The sequence below is a fragment of the Chroicocephalus ridibundus genome, chromosome 3, assembly GCF_963924245.1.
Source record: "Chroicocephalus ridibundus chromosome 3, bChrRid1.1, whole genome shotgun sequence".
Classification (NCBI taxonomy): domain Eukaryota; kingdom Metazoa; phylum Chordata; class Aves; order Charadriiformes; family Laridae; genus Chroicocephalus; species Chroicocephalus ridibundus.
In genome coordinates this window covers 88,667,875-88,687,052 of record NC_086286.1, presented here as the reverse complement: position 1 = coordinate 88,687,052, position 19,178 = coordinate 88,667,875, and the positions used below count along the sequence as shown (strand labels likewise).

The 19,178-nt window shown below is 43.1% G+C and overlaps 1 protein-coding gene across 1 annotated transcript in view; it reads right to left on the bottom strand.

Annotated features, from left to right (window-relative positions):
- Window positions 1-3,370, bottom strand: part of LOC134513385 (gamma-aminobutyric acid receptor subunit rho-1) — a 33,255-nt gene extending 29,885 nt beyond the window's left edge. The window contains exon 1 of the mRNA XM_063329995.1: window positions 2,730-3,370. Coding sequence (XP_063186065.1) covers window positions 2,730-2,851 — 122 coding nt within the window. The 5' untranslated portion in view covers window positions 2,852-3,370. The remainder of the gene's footprint in view (window positions 1-2,729) is intronic.
- Window positions 3,371-19,178: the final 15,808 nt, after the last annotated feature.

Here is a 19,178-nt window from a genome sequence, read left to right as displayed (position 1 = left end):
CAAGCCTTATGGAGCAAGAAATGACAGTGCTCAGAGAGGAATCACAAAGTCAATTGCTATAACTTCTTCTGCATGATGGATATTGAGGACTGAGTCTTGAAGGGAGGGGAAACAGAGTCAATAACAAAACATTCAGGAACAATCTTCACCGCAAGCTTTTTCTGATGTTATATAGCATCCTCCTTTGCTCTGTTTTTCTTCCAGGACCTAATTCTGTGATGGAAAAAGGCCTTGACTTTGACCGAAATGCAAAGGAACCATGTCTACTTCAAAACTGTCTGATATGATCAGCATCTTAACATATAGGGAACTACACATGAGTGCAAAGAGAACTGGCTGTATCTTTAAGACAAAGTGTCCTGTCATACACAGATGCTGGGCAAACATGATCTCCCACTGCGTGGCTGCAATGGAGACCATGACCCCAGTCCCAGGTGGTCAACTGGAGTAACTCTGTATACAGCACCTATGTGAGGACTGTGCAAACACTGCACCCAGTTCTGATGTCAACCCTGAAAAAGCAGTGAAGGACAGAGGAAACAAGCAAATGACAGAGTCAAGGTTTGGGAAACAGCCCACGCTGAGAAATATTAGAAGCTTAGTCTTTTGAATATACCTAAGAGGAGATGAAGAGGGGGCTTGATCCACCAGGATGGAGAAGAGACAAGCTAACATAGAATAGGAGAAAATGGATGGAAGCCAAAGTTAAAAAATACTTGCAATTATATTCTGTGTTTATCTGGCATTGTAGTTAATGATCAGAAATTAGGGGTTCGGTGTACAATCCATACAGAAGGCTTTGTTGCTTGTGCTTTGCAGGAAATCAGATGGATGACCACAATTGTCCTTTTTGACTTTACAAATTACAAGACTATTAAAACCATTGGTCTCTTCTGGCCTATTCCATCACAGGGGAAAGTGAGACTTGTACTGGGCGCCACGCTGCTGACGGACAACCCTATGACCACGCACCAGCATTATTCCTCTCTCCCTGTCAGCCTTCCTCAGCATCAGTACTGCTCTACTGAGGCAGAAATAGGGCAGAAATGACCTCCCAGGCCAGCGTGGGCGCATTGGGAGGGCAGTGGACCCAGCTTCTCAGAGCTGCGATACCTCAGGGCTTTCTGATGGGCTTGTCCTGGCACAATTACACCATCCATACAAAGCATGGGTGAAGAGGCAGTTCCTAAGTGAACTCAATAGGTATTTCTTTTCCATTTTCACATATTTATTAACACTCTTTTCTGCTGTGATTTGTTGTATCGTCACTTAATTGCACTGATGCTGTTAAGCATTTGGTGCAGTGGGAGTTTTTGTTAAAGATGCTAAATAGCAACATGGTTGCGTGTACGCGTTCCTCTCTGCTGGAGACTTTTCAACTCAGACTGCGGTACCTTGCTTCTCACCCCTTTATTTCACTACAGTCAGCACATCACCTCTGCTGCCGCTGTCATGAAGCCTCAACGAAAACAGAGGTTTCGTGGCTGTCTTGCATCCACACTGCCTCTGGGAACACGTGCCCTGGGGGCTGATCGTGAGCAGAGCCACTGCATCCATTTTGCCAGTTATACCTCCATGAAGGTGGCGTCACTGCTAAAGCCATTTCCTATGTACATGATGGCTCATGGGCCCCCAAATGCCAACCAGGACACTGCAATCACTTTGTAAAGTAGCCCTGACTTGCTACAAGGGAAAACAAAAAAGCACTCTGTTTTGTATGATTCTATGATTCTTCTCTTCCAGCTTTCTTCATTTTTTCTGATGGCTAACAGCAATGGTTTGAATTCCTCATGACTGTGACATTCCTGCATTTGCATCCCCGTACACTTTGCAGTGTTGATGGTGATGCGGAGTCATTACAGAATAGAAACAGGGAAAAACAGGAAAGCAGAAATGACATAGGTTCAGTCTGTCACAAGCAGAAATACACAACATTTGAACAGTGATCTAAACACGTCAGCTATATCCTCCAAAAAATCCCAAAGGCTTTCTCCTCCAGGGGTATGTCGTTATGTGCCTAAGTATAAAAATCCTCATAGAAAGTTCCAAATATTCCCCAAATAGAATACAAGTAATCAGAACTCAGTTGTAGCAAAGAACCTTCCTCAACTCAAAACCTCCTAAAATGGCTGTCTACAAGATAGTGGGAGAAAAATATCACACAGCCTTTTTGTTAGAGAGAGAAAGAGAAGAACAGCCAATATTTTAAATAATTTTAAATATCTTAATTCAATACACTGAATGCTGTTTCCTCTGATAACTGATCATAGCCTTGAAGTTTGCAGAGATACTTTCATTTTTTCCTCTCAAAAGCTCTATAAAACAAATAGTATGGGAATAATAAAATAAATTCTGAATGTTGGGATCTGAGATCTCAAGTCAGTCTAATCTTCAGTGAACGCAACAGTACCCATGCACCTAAATTTCCTCTCCACTTTCATGTAAATACTCTACCACATTTTAACTACAATAAATATAAGCAAATGCTTCTTTTTTTGCACCCTTTCAAACTTTGAGATACCTCACAAACTGATTTTTTTGGTGGGAGCAATAAGAAAATGCATTAAAACTTGCTCATTGGCAAAAACAGCAACAGAAAATATTTTTGACTGAGAGATCACAATCTGCAAATGCAAACTCTAATTATCTGTTAGTCATTATATCTTCACCTGAAACATGACATTTGTCCAAACTGTAGCTATTTGAATGAAAAAAAGAAAGAGACTCACCTGCCTTTTTTGTATACCTCATGTATTTCTTTTCCTTGTCGGTGGGTTCTGCATTCAGTGGATAAAACCCATCCCCACAACAGCAGGAAGATGCTAAAATGCATTTTATGGACAGTCAACATGTTACCTGAAGGTTCTGTATCCAGAAATAGTCCATACAAGAAGAAGAAGAAAACCAAAATGAAGATCCTGTTCCTCTTTTTAAGACATTATCGGTCTGATCGTTATTGGAAGGATGTTTACTCATACAAAAAATCATCCTGCAGTATTTAATCTGGACAGTGGGGAAAGCAATTTCCACTAAACCTATAAATCCTTCTACGTCAGATGGCAGGGATTTTCTAGCAGTGGTGAATTCACATATTCTCAGAGAACAATTATTTTTTGTCTAAACAGGCTATTTTGTTAATTAGTTTAAACTGAACCCTTTTCAAGTACCTGAGGGAAATGGCATATCTCTCTCTCTGCCTGGTTAACCAAAATAGTGCAGCTAGTCAGGCAGGTGGCATTAGTTGTTCTTTAATCACCGAACTTATCTGTGTAGCAGTGATGTTTGTTACGGGCATCCCAATAGATTGAAAAGTGATCATAAGTATATAGTTTTCCAGCAAAAACTCGTTTCCGTTTAGCTCTGCAAGACAGTATTTTGACCCTGTGTTGTTTTCTACATTACTTGAACAGAGAGTGGCACTGTGGCTGGAGCGGTCGGTGCTTTCAGGACTTGTGTCACGTACCTCACTGCCCTGCTGAGCAGGGTCCCCGGAAAGAATCCTGGTGTACCGAGGGAGGGGGGAGGACAGCATGGGGGGAAATAGCTCTCCTCTCTGCACAGGGATGTTTGGAGGAATCCTGCCGAAGCAGAGGAGCAAATGCCAGAGCTGCAGGAGGGCTCAGGGGCTGGTGTGTTGGGTCTCATGTGGCTGACAAAATTTAGCATTGGTACTAAAGAAAATAAAACAGCATGGGCAAAAATACACAGTCGAGCCACCCACGTTGCTGTCTCGTTGGAGCTCACCCCCCTTCCTGCATAACCCACAGTTGTGTTTACTCTTCTTCTCTGTGCCTCCGCACAAGGCCTTACGGCTCTGGTCCCACCTATGCCTTATGACGGAGATGTTGCCCAGTGCTCTGCAGACACCACCAGGCCCATCCCATCCCTTTGCTGACATGGCTCTTCTACCTCTGCCAGTTACCCATGGATTTTTATTTTAGACCAGTTTGTCAAGTCACCCCTCTCTTTTCATGAAATCCCTTTCTAAAAACCCTGGGGAGCAGATCTCTACCTGGTCTAAGCTGACACAGCTTTATTGATTTCAGTGAGCATTTACCCTGCCTCAGGATCCACAGAAACAACACATCAAAAGCTACTGAAATTTCAATCCATCAACCAAGATTCAATTTAATGATTTGCTGGGCTAAAACATTTCCTACACAATGTCATGCAGCCTTCAGGAGATGGGCAATCACTCACCAGCAGTTTGTTGCAATGGTTAATCGCTGTTGCTGTTCAAAGAAGTTGTACCCATTTTATCTTTGAAAATTATCTGCATTCGGTCTCCACTGATTCACGTATCCTTCTCAAGGAGGATAAAAAGTACCTTAATAACTCTTCTTTTCACCTGTGGCGATTCTAGATATACTCTCTTCAGTCTTTGCAATAATCTATATGAATTTTTATGACATCTTTCATCAAAGGAACTCTTTCTTCTGTTTGAAATACATTTTTGTTCCTTCATACACATTTTAAAAAAATGCTAGTCCCTTGCTTATGCACCGGAGGAGCAATGGGGATTGACAAGCAAGGGATAACTATGAATTCACTCAGCTGCCCTGGAAAAGCTGGAGGTCCCTTGGTACACGTGGAAGGAGGGAAACATTCATCCTCTCACTAACAGAGGGAATTTAATAAAAGAAGACATAGAGAAGTCAAAAAAAAAATGTGTTCAGTTCCCCTTTTTTGGGTTGTTGTTCACAGAAAAGTTCAAATATGAGCAATTCATAGAAAAACCCTGGAACAAATCGTCAAACAACTTCTAAACTCCTGGAAAAAAAATGACTGGATGAGGAATAGACGTGGGTCCATGAAGAACAAACATGTTGAATCAACTTAATTTCTTTCCCCAACAGGCCAAAAGGCTTCATAGCCTGGGCAGAAGCAGTAGATTTAGATAAACTTTGAATGCCATCTCACATAACATTCTCATAAGCAAGACAGGGAAGCATGGTCCTCATGAAATATTTGTAGGGCTGATGCAAAACATTGCTAGATTTAGCTTCTTTTATCTTGATGCACCTCAAGAGCAGTTATCTGTGACTCTACCAACATGCAAGAAAGTAGCAAATTTTGCAAATGATCTGCAAGGAAGTGGTGAACCACCTGGGTGCATAACCCAAAGTGAAGGCTTGAAAGGGTAGAAATAGCACAGTATATGTCTTGAGGTATGTAAACTCACTTCAAAGAGAAAAATACTCTGTTCCCAATGGCTATGATATACAGAACAAAAAATAATGGGCTGAGGGATTAGTAAGGGAAAAATGAGATTAGATACTCGATTACATACTAGGAATATTTTCTAACAATAAGGACAATGAAGCGTTGCAGTAGATTACACGGGCAGGGTTTGCAATTGCCGTCATTACAATTAAGACAGGTAATGCTAATCCTGTTTTAGGACAAATGGCTAAACTATATTACTTCTCAGGGTCACTTCCAGCACTATTTCTTTCTGATTTTCCCAGAGGAAAAATGGTGGAAAGTTGGCATACGACAATTAGAACAAACGTGGAAAATTCAAATATCCAGGCAAAAGACAAATTGTGGCTATGTGCCTTAACTAAAAAAAATTGAAGAAAACAGAAAAACTGAACAAAATATATTTTTCAATATTGTCCTCAAATTTTGCTTAATCTTGAGCTTGATTAGATGGAGAATTAATTTTGTCTGTTTTCTCCATAAGGACAACTAGAGACTAAAGATATAGCACCGTTTTCATTCAGTAGATAGAAACAAGAAAAGAGTGATTATTTTGCAGCGAGCAGTATTTTCAACAAGTTCATCTGCTTTTACAGTTTGTAGACTAGCTGTAAGTTGACAGCAGTCGCCTCAAATAACTTTATTTTTTAAGCTTATCTGCTGATATATTTGGGATCCTAGGGATTTGTGACAAAATATTTTAAATTTGAATTGTTATTTAGTTTTACTTGCTTTGATAATCCCTAGGCATTTTTTTCCTGTTCACCCGTCAAATGAGTGCTCACAAACATGAAATTAAACATAACCTCTGCTTTCCAGATTCCCAACTAGTAATAACTTCAGCACTAACCTTCCACCCACATCTGACAACATTCACCAGATCCCAGAGCAAATTTTAACATGTCAATTGAAAGCTACAATACCATTGATTTTCTTGACTTCCCTTTGACTTTCCTAAGTTTAACACCAGTTGTAGAGATAGGAGACAGCCACCCAAATGTGAAATGATTGCACCAAATCTCTCATAGAGAGTCAGTAGCTGATCCAGGAACAGATCAAGAAGTAGGGGTGGACTGCAGACCTGAAGTCAATTCAATGTTGAGTTTTGCAGTAGGAAAGGCTTTTTTCCTTTTTACGGCCGAAGCCACCTTTCCTGGAATGGTTTTGTGCTTGAAGCTGGATACCAGGCTTATATGGGTTAGAGTAGGAGCTGAATGCAAATAACAATCCACAAGAAAAAAAGCATCTTAGGCACCTGAAACAAACGATATTAAACAGGAGAGGTAACAAAATGTAGATCTCTTGCTCAAGCAGAAATGAATAAAGTTCGAATCCTTCGTCTTGGAGGGCAGTCCCCAGTAGCTGACCCCGTGCACAGAGGCTTGGCTTCTCCCTGGAGATGCCACCCCCAGCTCCTGCTGAGCTGAGGGGCCCACTTGACACCCACCAGCTGGCACCGCTGTCCCTGCTCCAGGGCTTTAGCACTTCAGTCACTTCGCTCCTCAGAGGAGTTCAATGGGACCGTGGGCTTTTACTTACTTAGAGGCCATCTAAATGCAGGTTTCCCAGGCTGCTTGGGACTCTAATCCTGTATTTCCTGGCGTTTCATTAACAAAGGATGATAAGAAATGTCACAACAGTAAACATTTCATTCCGTTTGACCCAACGGAAATAATTTAACAAATTATTATAATTTGTTAAATAAACAAGTTTAAAGCCAACCAAAGATACATTTTTTCCATTTGACCACCGAAAAGTCAACTATTTGCCCAATTCTATTTAAAACCTGTTTGTCTCCTAAATGAGAGCATAGTCAGAAGAAAAAATTGATCGCTCCGCAGAAGGTTAAATATGTCAGCTGTATCCTTTGTGTTTGTTGGATACAGGACCATCTCCGAGGAGAATATTAGTACAGATGATTAATAGAATTTGAACAACTTAGGGATAAGTGGCACACCCACTGAGTTTCACTATGGTGGTGCCAGCAGAGCTGGTGTCCATTCATAGCACTTGTAGCTCCGCTCTTGCACAACTAGAAATCAAACTCTCCAGGAAGTTGAGAAAATGAGAGAAGTGTGAATACGTGTATTTACACTGAAGTGATTAAAACCAAAGGATTCCATGCAGAAAGGGAAAGATAATATTTCCTCTGCAGGCACAAGAGACAAGGACACTCTTCTCCAATCTGTAACTTAATGGGCTGCATTTGTGGGGAGCGGAGACCAGGAGCTGCCAGCAAGAGTGGGGTGGGGAGGAATGTCCCAACAGGAAGATTTTACTTTTCAGTTGTGAAGACCAATATAAGAGCTGGCATTAAGTGTGCACAAAGATGGGAATCATGCCACTTTACACTGGCCAAAGATTTCACCACCAATAACTTTTGTGCTTTATTATCATATTTGTCTTTAAGGCCCTGCTCCTCTCTGGTCTTTCTTGCACCCCTTCACTTACAACCTCACATCAGAGCTGATTCACGTGCTCTTTGTGGAAAACCCTGGGACTTCTCCAGGTAGTGATGAGGACATTAGTAGACCTCAAGAAATCCCAAACACTAAAGAATAATTAGATTTCTACACAAGAAGAATGGCAGGGAGGAGACAAGTGCCAATGAACCCATGACCCCAAGCCTTCTTATCACAGAACAAAAATCAGATAGAGGCAAGGCACTGTACATGTGCCTCTAAGCCGCTATAAATCCCTAAATGGATTGTGCACTGTATGAAAGGCAAGGGAAATAGGCCAAGCCTGCACTGGGCAGAAACCTGAAAGGCTGCAGCGAACAATGTGCTTGAGTGAATTGCCGTGCCTCAGGACTAATGCATTCAGCTGCTGCTTCTCACTGCTGAAATGAATAACAATGCTACGGCACCCCAACGAAGCACATCTTTAATACCACTCTGATTTCATTAGAGCTCTTTGCTCAAGGATGTCTTTGTCCACCGAATGCTTCTTTTCCCCCCACATGATGTGTCATTGTGCCAGTGGAGACATACTGGAGTTTGCAAGTGTCTTTACGTGGTCTTACACTCTGTCTGAGAGATTATGTGCATTGCGTGCTGAGCTGCGTCCTTTTGTTTCAGCCTGTTCTGCAATTTCCCGGAGCTGCATTAGCTGGATTAGGCGGCTTTGTGTGCGCTCGGCCGTGGGGCACCTGAGTTTTTTGCACGAAGGTTCTGCTACTAAAACTGGAAAAAGATACTTAAAAAAGTAAAAGAGAAATAAAAGATAAAAAGACACTTTTAGAAGGATACTTGCACATACAGTTTAAGAGGGGTGAATTAAAATATTGAAACATGGACATTAGTGCCTAGTGAAGCCTGTTGGCAAGTATTTTTGTCTGCTACTAGCAGATATACTAGAGGAGGCAGACACAGGATGCTATGGGTATTAAGGATTCACCTGATGCTCCCCCATATATCCTAATCCCCAGAGCACATGGTACACTCATTTACCAGGAGGCACTGCTCTCTTAAAGGGTGTGAGTTTAGCTTTGTTGGAAGATCCAGAGCTAAAAGTTACAAGAGCATTCAGACTGGATTGAAATTATGCTCTGCACATCCTGGATAGGGACTAATTTCACTCTGACTACTAGATTCTGGTCCTCAGCCCTCCTATCCTGCCCACACGATTCCCCTTATTTTGCAATAAGTACATTTCTTACACATACAACCCTAGCTAAAAAGGGTTTCCCACTTTTCTCTATTGTTCTTACAGCCCATCTGCATCACCCCATGGGGAACTTCACCAGCAATAGGCTAAGGGCCCCTGCCTGTCGACCAGGAAATAATTCAAAATGCTTTTCAACAGACAGCAACAACATGGAAGAAAAAAGAAGGATGGTGAATCAGAAATTCTTATACACAAACACCAAGACTCCAACAGGGCCATCTTGAGGCAAAAGCTAAGGCAGGTATGAATAACAGCTACAGAACTGTCAATAGCAATTCAGAGAAGGCAGAGGTGCTTAACAAGAGAGTTGTTCTGCCAATATTCAGAGAGGATTAAATGAACAACTGGAGTAATTACAGCCCTCAGCCTGACACTGATCCCAGGCAAAACATTGGAATGGCTGATATGACACTCAATAAATAAAGAGTTAGACGGTAATTTGATTAATGTCAATTAGCATGGCTTTAAAGAAAAATAGATCTTTCCAAGCTAATCCTTTTTTGATTAATTTAAAATGTGCTTGCTGGAGGAAATGAAGCTATGCAATGTGCTTCTGTAAGGCACTTGATGTTGTACCACGTGGCATTTTGATTAAGGAACTGCACAAATACAGTATCAAGATAAAATAATGACAATATTTTCATTATATATTCAGGGTGAGAGAGCTGGGGTTGTTCAGCCTGGAGAAGAGAAGGAGACCTTATAGCGGCCTTCCAGTACCTAAAGGGGGCCTACAGGAGAGATGGGGAGGGGCCATTTCCAAGGGCATGTAGCAATAGGACGAGGGGCAATGGTTTTAAACTAGAGCAGGGTAGGTTTAGATTAGACATTAGGAAGAAGTTCTTTACAATGAGGGTGGTGAGACACTGGCACAGGTTGCCCAGAGAAGTGGTGGAGGTCCCATCCCTGAAGACATTCAAGGCCAGGCTTGATGAGGCTCTGAGCAACCTGATCTAGCTGAAGATGTCCCTGCTTACTGCAGGGGGGTTGGACTAGATGACCTTTAAAGGTCCCTTCCAACCCAAGACATTCTATGATTCTGTATTTAAAAACTGGATAAAAAACCCCTTGTTGATATATTACTGTAAATGGCAAATCTTCATCAGGTGAAGCAAGAGACTGGGTCTTTGTCCTGTTCTGTCCTGTTGAATGAGCAAGAATAAAATGCAGACTGCTTCCTGATTAAGCTTGCAGTAACATGAAGTAGGTCAGAAAAACTGAAGGATGACTGACAAAGAGTAAACGGAATAACTTAGGGAAAGATCCAGAAACTACTTGTGTCATTTCACTACAGCTTGCTGGAAAACTACCCATCTAACAGTCAAGAATGTGGGTCACAATTTTAGGATAGGGAGGAGAAGTTCTGGACATCAATGGAGAATGTTCCTGGAAAACTGACTGGACAGTAGCTTCCCATACAAAAAAGTGGCCAAAAAAAATCCCCACTTTTACTTGCTTGTGTGTTTAAAAAAGAGGGTATTGTAAGGGTATGAAGGTTATATTACCTCTTTACATAGATGGTGCAAGCTGTCTGAATCTTGAAAGCAAGTGTTCTCCTCTATCCAGAAAGCTAGAGATTTATTAAAATAGCTTTATTAAATCTGTTACAAGTTGCAGTGTTTGGAAGACCACAGAAGACAAATTTCAAATAGAAATACATTCCCCCTTTTTTTTTTTTGAACAGTAACCAAGAAAGTTTTTTTTCTCTTCTAGTGTGTTTTTTAACTGAAGATACTATGATTTTCTGAAGGACATGGGCTATTTCTCAGGGATAAATCTGGGGAAGTCCAATAGCTAGTGCCATAAAGAAGAGCTGATTAGATGATTAAATAGTCAACGAGACAGTCTTAGAGTCATCAATTATTGGCACAAGCTAATGTGGCAAATTCTAATAGTGCTTTTGAAAGACAGGTTTGTTTGGATCTGACAACCTTTGTTGAATTTGGCAGTTATAACTGACTTCAGAGGGCAGTGTAACAGTTAAGTTTGACATAATTATTGGTCAAAAAGAAGTTCTTAAGCAAATAACAAATTAATATCAATTGGTATTTTTAAAAATAAAGAGAAGCAAATATCACAATATTCTCCCTTGGTAGATGTACTTTGAGGTACACAGTGGTTTTCAGCAAGCTGCTTCTTGGAATCATGCACTTCCCTGGGTGGCCATCTGACGGACCCACCAACCAGCCACAAATGGCCTGTCTGGCCATCGCTCACAGGACTCGCACTTTTCAAATACGGCTTCATCACCACTTTTAACTTTTTCAGTCAAACACTAGGCATCTGTATAGCTTATCATTCAGGGATCAACACAAGAACAGGACAATTGAGAAAAGCATTTTAAAGCTACATAGTCTACTGGCAGCCTCTGGACTGTCCCTGAAGCACCCTGCACCTCCCAGCAGCGTGTAAGCAGCCAGGGGGCCTTGCCTGTCCACATTCCTTACCTGGAGCATGAACAGCTACATCTGAGCCAGCCATCAGGGGCTGCTGGGGAAGTGTTTCTAGGAAATGGTACATTTTATCGGGAGGCAGCTGTCTTAAGTCAGTCAGGTGCATTGCGCCGTCTCTCATCTTTGAGGAGGACGGCAGCCCAGTGCAGGTGGCTGGCCTAGAGAGCTGCACCGTGGGATCCTCCTTGTGGGCTTGTGAGAGTATTTTTCTAAGTGTGCAAAGTCAATGATGTGACTAATGTCAGCAAGTTCCACCTTTCTATTCTTGTTTTGTTCTCACAGAATCTCATATGTTCTCATACGTATATTCTATTCTGAGCAACCTGGTCTAGTGGGAGGAGTCCCTGCCCGTGGCAGGGGGGTTTGAACTAGATGATCTTTAAGGTCCCCTCCAACCCTAACAATTCTATGATTCTATGTTGAATGCCCATGGTCAACCTGTCCCCATGGCTTCCTACATGTTTCCCTTCACTGGAGTCAGTGCAACCTTTTCCTTTTGGCACAAAGAAATACAGAATCTTCTGTTTTCCTCTGTGAATATGCTGCAGCATCTCCAGCTCTGTCAACTCTTGAGATATTTCATGGTTTTGCACTGACATTGGAACATGACTGCAGATCCAGGCAGCTCTAATAACAATATTCCTTGAATTTCTGTCCTAAATGACGTTAGTCTGACATTTGGAAGTACCAAAGCTCTGTGAATTATACATGGTCATTTGGAAAATTACCAGTTGGCTCCTTTTCCTCTGCTACTGATCTTCATCACTAGAACACTGATGCCTCAAAGCAGCAATAAAAAACAAACTGACAAGGTACTATGAACTGCACAGAAACTCACCAGGAAGAGAACAGCAAACAGGAGCCACAAATCTCTAACATGCAGTTCTGATTTCAGTGGCTAGCTTCTAAAAGCTACTAGATGGGTTATCGCAGATGACCCAAATCGCACAGATAAACTTGTCTGACACAGTTTTACCACCACAGCTGGTACTGTTTACTGTCTCTGCATCTCGAACTGCCTCCACGCCTTCCAGGTCTTCAGATCTGTGACAAAACAGAAATCCCACGGCAGACATTCCCCATGCTGCCTAATGTAGTCTGTTGCCAATAAGTGTAATCCCACTGCTGGGCAATTGCTCTGTCCTCCAGATTTACATAGGGCAACTGGAGTTATTTTAGACCATTTTCTCAACAAATTAATTCCCTGTCAAAACTTCTTGTACTGGATACGGCTTGGATTTGCACTCTATTTTTAAATTTTATTTTAACTGAAGCAGTTGCCTGCTTTATTGTCTCCCACGATCTCAATTTAGCAAGACATTAATTTGCCCAGTTTGTTTTACTGCGGTTGTTAATGCCTTTATACAGATAGTGGGCTAGATCCACAATGAAGCACATTGTGTATCTCCACCAGCTTAGCTTCTGCCCCTTGCCTGCAGATACCATATGGTGCAATATGGGAAGACACAAGACTGTGATTAGTAGAACATTAGTCTGATTGGAATAATTAACTGAAATAAAATACTAATAAGAGGTCTTGTTTTGCAGCAAGAGACTGCAAGTGTACAGGAATCAACAGATTATGTAGCATAGAAATCACTGCCATTGGCAAATGAGCAAGCTTAGTATGTCTGTCGAGCTTCTTGGGTATTAGATTATCCTGCTTGTCCCTCTGCAGAATGAGAGGGTTCCTTAGGTGTCAGCACAGACCATTCTTGGAAGTGGCTCATGTCACAGAGGGAAACAAAAATCAAAAAATCACCCAAGGAAACCAACATCAAAATGCATCAAGCATACACCTAAAAGCTTTTTCAGGACAAGTCTGAAGAGGAGAACTCAGTGCTCAGTGTCCTCCATCTGTTGCCAAGCTCCATTGCACTGTCAAAAGAAAAACCAAAGCCCCCCTGGCCTGTCTGTCACCCAAGTGACATGTATGAAGAAGAGCAAGTGGGGCAGCGTCCCAGCCTGTGAAGGTGACCAGGTCAGTACCAAAGTATGTGTCTTAAACCCGTGTGATCCAAACAATTGACAACCATCAACTTCCCTCACCACCAGCTTTCTTGCAACACCCTTGTGAAGAAACCAGGAAAATGGATGCCCAAAGCCTATATACTCATCTGCATAAACTCATTACACCCCATCTTGCAACAATTTAGCTTCTCTGACCTCACTGCTTGGTGAGTAATACAGTTCCTCAACATTGGTGATAGTTAGAAATCTTCTAGTCTCCAGTTTTACATTACTCATGAGCAGTTCTATTTATGACCAGTTTACCTTTTGACATCAATAATTCTCCTTGTCTGATATTTCTTGAAGTGTCCACAGGACACTCTTGGTCCTTATGGGGCGTCTCTCTAGGTAAGGGTGACACACAGAGTGCTATCCTTCCTTTACGGGTGCTCCATCAAGGTAGGCTTTCTGGTGTTGGGCAGCTTGCTCCCAGTTAGGAGGTGCCCCTTTGCCCATCTTAGCCTCTTCTGCTCCTAATGTTACCTCCATGGAGGCTGCTGAGATTTCTCAGGGATTCAGCAGAGCTACCAAGTCATGGCTTTAGTCCTGTCATTTCCCAGACTGCATGGCCAGAAGCAGCTATTAACTGTCACATCTTAGTGGCGTCACAGGTTTGTGTTTGGAACAGAGCTTTTATTAATTTTAGTCTTGATATAATTTACAATTTTTTATTAGTGTCATTTTGACGTTCCTTTTGAAGGACAAATTATCATTGATCTCTTGAGACTTTATTGAAGTATTCAACAGACTCATTTCAAATCAAAGTCATAAAGCAATGGGGCTTGGATGTAGACCATCAGCCTCGGTATCTGGTTTCTTGCTATTCCAAGAAATTGTTTGGGAGCCAGACTTTTTATTAACACAACCACTGATGTATTTATCCCATGCCATGGTTTTAATTTCTCCCTCTGGTTTGCAAGGATATTTGAATCTTTATACAAGTATGAACTCAGCCTTAAGAGGAAGTCTTGATGAGTGCATTTCTTTTTTGATGAGCATACAGGGAGGAACAGGCTTGGTTTTTTCCTGTACAATCTACTAAAAAAGTCTTGATGGTACTTTCTGCTCTTAAACCTGGGAGATCCAACTTAGACCCGGCTTCTCAGGGCCCCATACAATTGAATTTTGAATACTTCCAAGGGTGAAGTTTCCACAGCCTCTCTGAGCAGCTTTCTTCTTGTACCTGCTGCAGCTTGTGACTGTTGACACTTTGCCTTTCGCCGAGCATCACGGAGAACAGGTCTATGCCACCCAGAAAACACAAAAGCCTCCTGAATGTGCTGTGACCATTACTGGGCAAAGCAGTGCTTCCTGCGCTGACCTGGGAGCGGTGATTAAGCAGGGGACATCCAGCTCAGCAAGGTCACAGAGGCCTTGACCTGCTGCAAGCAGAAGCTGTGTAGGAAAAACAGAGTGCCAGATGTTGAAAGGGAAGGAGTACAACATTAGGATTGTAATGCGGTAGGTGAGCTGCGTTCTAGAAAAAGCCAGTGTTTTTATTTTTTTTTAACTTCCCCACGTGGTTTCACCATTGTTTCTTCTTTTCCCTTCCAAACCAGGTCAATGCCAGTTCTATGAATCCGTGCCCGTCCCATTAAAACGGTCACATGCTGAAGCCATTAAAAAGAGATACTGAAGTGCATGAGCGAGCACGAGGCACAGCGCCGGGGGGACCAGGACACAAAAGGTCTGTCAGAAAGGTCTCAGCAGCTCACTGAGAGGGAACAGATAGAAGGGGCAGCATTTATGTTTCCAGATAAAATAGAGAAAACTGGATGTATACCTTTCTACAAGCACACTAGCAGAGTGGTGGTTTAAAACATATTAGATGCACCCATGAAAGAGGGAAGCCTCGACAAAAGCACAAACATAATTAATATAGTTTTTGCTATGACTGTTTTGGGTTCTCATATCATAGCTTTCTGCACGTTTGTCTTCTTCCTGCACGTTTGTCCTATTTTCCCTATGTCACAACCAGCACCTCACCTTCCTAATTCAACCTCTTGCTCTCATTTCATTGCACATTCAAGCCAAGGTATCCAGCAGCAAATGAGCCGCGGTGGCAGCAGGACAACACAGCCCTGAGCAGCTGCTTGCCCCCCAGGACATGAGTCTGCATCGTGGCTGCCCTGCTTCTGACACCAGTGCCGTTCGCTTGTGTCCCACCTGGGACTGGCCTTGGGGACCTTTGGGGATGAGATGGGGTGGGAGGTGCATGGGCCTTACACCCAGCACTGAAGTCTCTGGCTGCACCTGTAATTGCAGCCAGGGCAACAGGATCATCTGCATTTTTTATTTCTGTTGCTGTGCAGGGACATAGAAGGCAAGGAAAAGAAAAGGGGAATTTTTGTTATTGTTCACTCTATTTTTCTTGTGCTTTTCCATCTGGAATTACCAGCCCGGTACTTTTTCTTTGCCAGAGTTGCAAGCTCTGCAACAGACGGCTGTGCCGGGAAGCGACATTGACGCAGGCTGGCTCTCTGCCTCTCGGAGCGCAATGTGGGCAGCAGTGCAGGCAGTGGCATGGGAAGCAGTGGGGACAGTAGTGCAGGCAGGGGGACAGCAGCTGTGGCAGTGGTGCTGCGAGTAGTGCAGGCAGGCAGGCAGGCAGGCAGCAGTGCAGGCAGGCAGGCAGCAGCAGTGCAGGCAGGCTCCCACCTGCTGGAGACAAGCAGCTCCACAGCTACTTATCCCAGCTGCCTGGCAAAGAGGGTTCCCAAAGGATGGCAGGGATGTCCACACTGTGCAACCCCAGCATCATCGCCCAGGGGCCGGGGTGGATTGGGGAGGAGGTAAAGGGGGTTTGGGGAGCAGCACAGGGCTGGTTGTATGTTGGTCACCCTGAGCAAGCCGTGGCAGGAGTGGAAAGGGAAGGAGGTGTAAAAGCAATACAAAAAAACTCTTCCTAAGGGGAGGAGTCATTGTTTCATGCAAAAACCCCATGACCAGGAGACTCTTCTTTAGTATATGCGTGGCTTTTGAACATCTCACTCATGCAATTTGGTGTATCAGGGGAGTTTCCCCCAGTATGAAAAAGAGACTGTAAGCAGATGTGTGTTTGTACTGGAAGGAAATGACACTTTCCTGGTACCCTCTGGAGAAGGGAGAGGATTGGGGAGGTCCCTCGTGGCCCATAAAACTGCCCAGAGTGGGGGAAGTGTGAAAAAATCCAGGTTGCTACAGCCCACAGCCGTCCTAACGCGAAGATAACCAGAGACTTAGGGAGAGCTGGCCGAGCAGCTCCTGTGGGTGGTAAAACTCACTCAAAGATGGAAAAGAAACCAAAATAAAATATCTCTCTCCTTTCTTCACCCTCACTCTTCAAAAGACATCACTCTTTAATTATGGAAAGCTGCCTAGCATTACTGGTTTTGTTTATGGCTCTGATTTGAACAGCAATTTCACTGAACTCTCAGGCACTTGAAAACGAGCTCTGATTTCTTAGGCCAAATCCTTTCCCCTCCCTCTCTGGCACGAGTGAATTTGTTATCAGAGGCTTGATACTAATAGCATTTGAATGGTTTCTTTTTAAAGGAAAATAATGTAATTATTTCAGAGAGAAATCCAGAGCAGAGCTCATAGAAGGGGAGACAGTGGTTTGAGATGCTCTGGGCAAGGACCCAAAAAGCAGACTGTTGGCATGTGTAGTTGCAAGTTTATGGCTTTGCAGCACAGCGTGCTGATGTCAGCCTAGAAATAGTCCAGGAAAAGCAAAAATCTCCTCTGGAAACCAGACCATGGTATGTAGGAGCATGATGGCTGAGTTTTGTGCTGAATATATAAAACTTAACATGTCTGGGAAAACAACATGCCCTCGCCAAAAGAAAAAAATATTCTAAGATCAGACTTAAGTTTTAATTTTAAAAGGAAAACAGTTGGTTTTCCATGACCAAAAATGTAAATATGACATGATTACATTCATCTATGGATTATAAACCTGTAATCACTGTAGAAAAATGAAACTGCACGGTTTTTCCAAACATGGCCACTTTCAAAGTGTGACTTGGGGTGTCTCATTGCGTTACTGAGCATATCCACTGCTGTGAGTGAGTACTCCTTTATGGCGATACTCCTCTCCTCTGCGTGTATGGTGTCAGAGGAAGAAGACATCTTTCTTTTTGGCCATTGCACTGAAGAATTCCCTACGTAAGAGGAGACTCCCTATGGGACAAACCTTCTTTCCCCTGTCTACAGTGGGCACCAGGTAGGGTCACTATAGTTCTGGCAGAGAAAAAAAACTAATGGTAGATATATATCTGGGAGGGAGATGTGGAAGAGCTGCCCTATGTGCCCGCGAAGCCCCAGCACACACATTGTCATCAGCCATTAGTGTGTGGTGTCCTACGCTACCATCCGGAGCTGAGCCTGAGAATGCTGTTTCTCCAACATTTAAAAAAAAAAAAAACAAACAGAGCAAAAAAAAACCCCAGAATCATCTTCCCCTCTCCATTAAAATATTTCTGGAAGCCTTTCAATCTTTTCCCTTTTGTTCACTTCCTTCATTTCCCTAGCTTCATTTGATAGCAAGACTGAGCAAGGAAGTGAAATAAAACCAGAAAAACTACAAAGCAAACAGTTCTAAAGCAGAACATTTTGAGACAGAAAATGCTGGTGAACTTTTTTTTAAGACTTGATTCTTTTAAAACCCCAAAGCCCAAGAACATACTAGCATTTCTCCAGAACCTTGACTGTTCTTTTTTTCTTTCTCTAGTGCTGGAGCAAATAAAAAAATGGTTGTTATTAATTTGTACATGCTTTTTGCACATGGCTTCTGCAGCTCCTTAGAAGACCTCATCTCTCCAGTCAGCATTAAAGTATCGCTCAGTGTGCCAGAGCCAAAAAAGCCATCAACAATCTCCAGGCTGGCATCCCTTTAACAGTAACTTCTTTTGTAGCCCAGATAAAGTACTAGAAAATATTCAGCATTTTTGAGAGATGGTCTATTGTTGCTGTTCCACTTCTGATATCGATAACCAAATGTTATCATCACATTGCTCACTTTGTATTAGCGTCACAAAAATTACTGATTGTTATAAATGTGGCCTGTGATTTCCATTACAGCACATGCAGAGTAGCCCATGAGTAAAAAGAAGTTGGATTTTGTTTTGTGCTGAGAAGCATAAAGCTGCTGATGGACTTTGCTGGTAAAAACTTGTGTGAAAAAGGCTCAGAGAGGGGGCGATGACCATTTTCTCTGCTCACACCAGTACCCAACCCCCATTGCTTGCATGGCAGCCTGTCAGGAAGCCTTGTTCGCACACCCAGGTAGCATCGGCTGACGGCCCTTTGGTGGTTGGGGCCTTCTGGAGATGTCTTCCCTGGGCAGCGTTAGTCTGGGCAGCAGCCCCAGTGGTGTTTCCTTTTGCCTCTCTTGTCTGCCACAGCGTCTAGTTTAAGCCATGGAGTTGTTTCAGGGTGCTGCTGGCCAGGCTGTTGCATTGGCAGCCCGATCCCTCAGCGGCGGTGCCCCTGCCCTCCCATCCCCAGGGCTCAGGGAAAGGGGAAGCCCTTATGGGCAACGCTGTGCTCCCAGACACGGGCACGGGGCTCTTCCACATCCCCTTAACACGGGTGTAGGAAAATGGCAAAAACTCAAAGGAATGATGTAAACAGAAATTTGCAGCACGAAGCCTCGCTCACGTAGCCTACGTACCTAGCTCCGGCTGCACTGATTAGTTGCAAAGTTAATCACCTGCTGCGTCTCGTTTGAAGTCTCCGCCTATGACAGTATCTCCGCCGCCAGCCTTCCTCCCCGTTTGAAGTCCTTCGCCTGCACAGAACTTACTTTGTTCTCACACTTCTTACAGATTTAATCTGCTTTCAGCAGCTTGGCATCACTGTGGA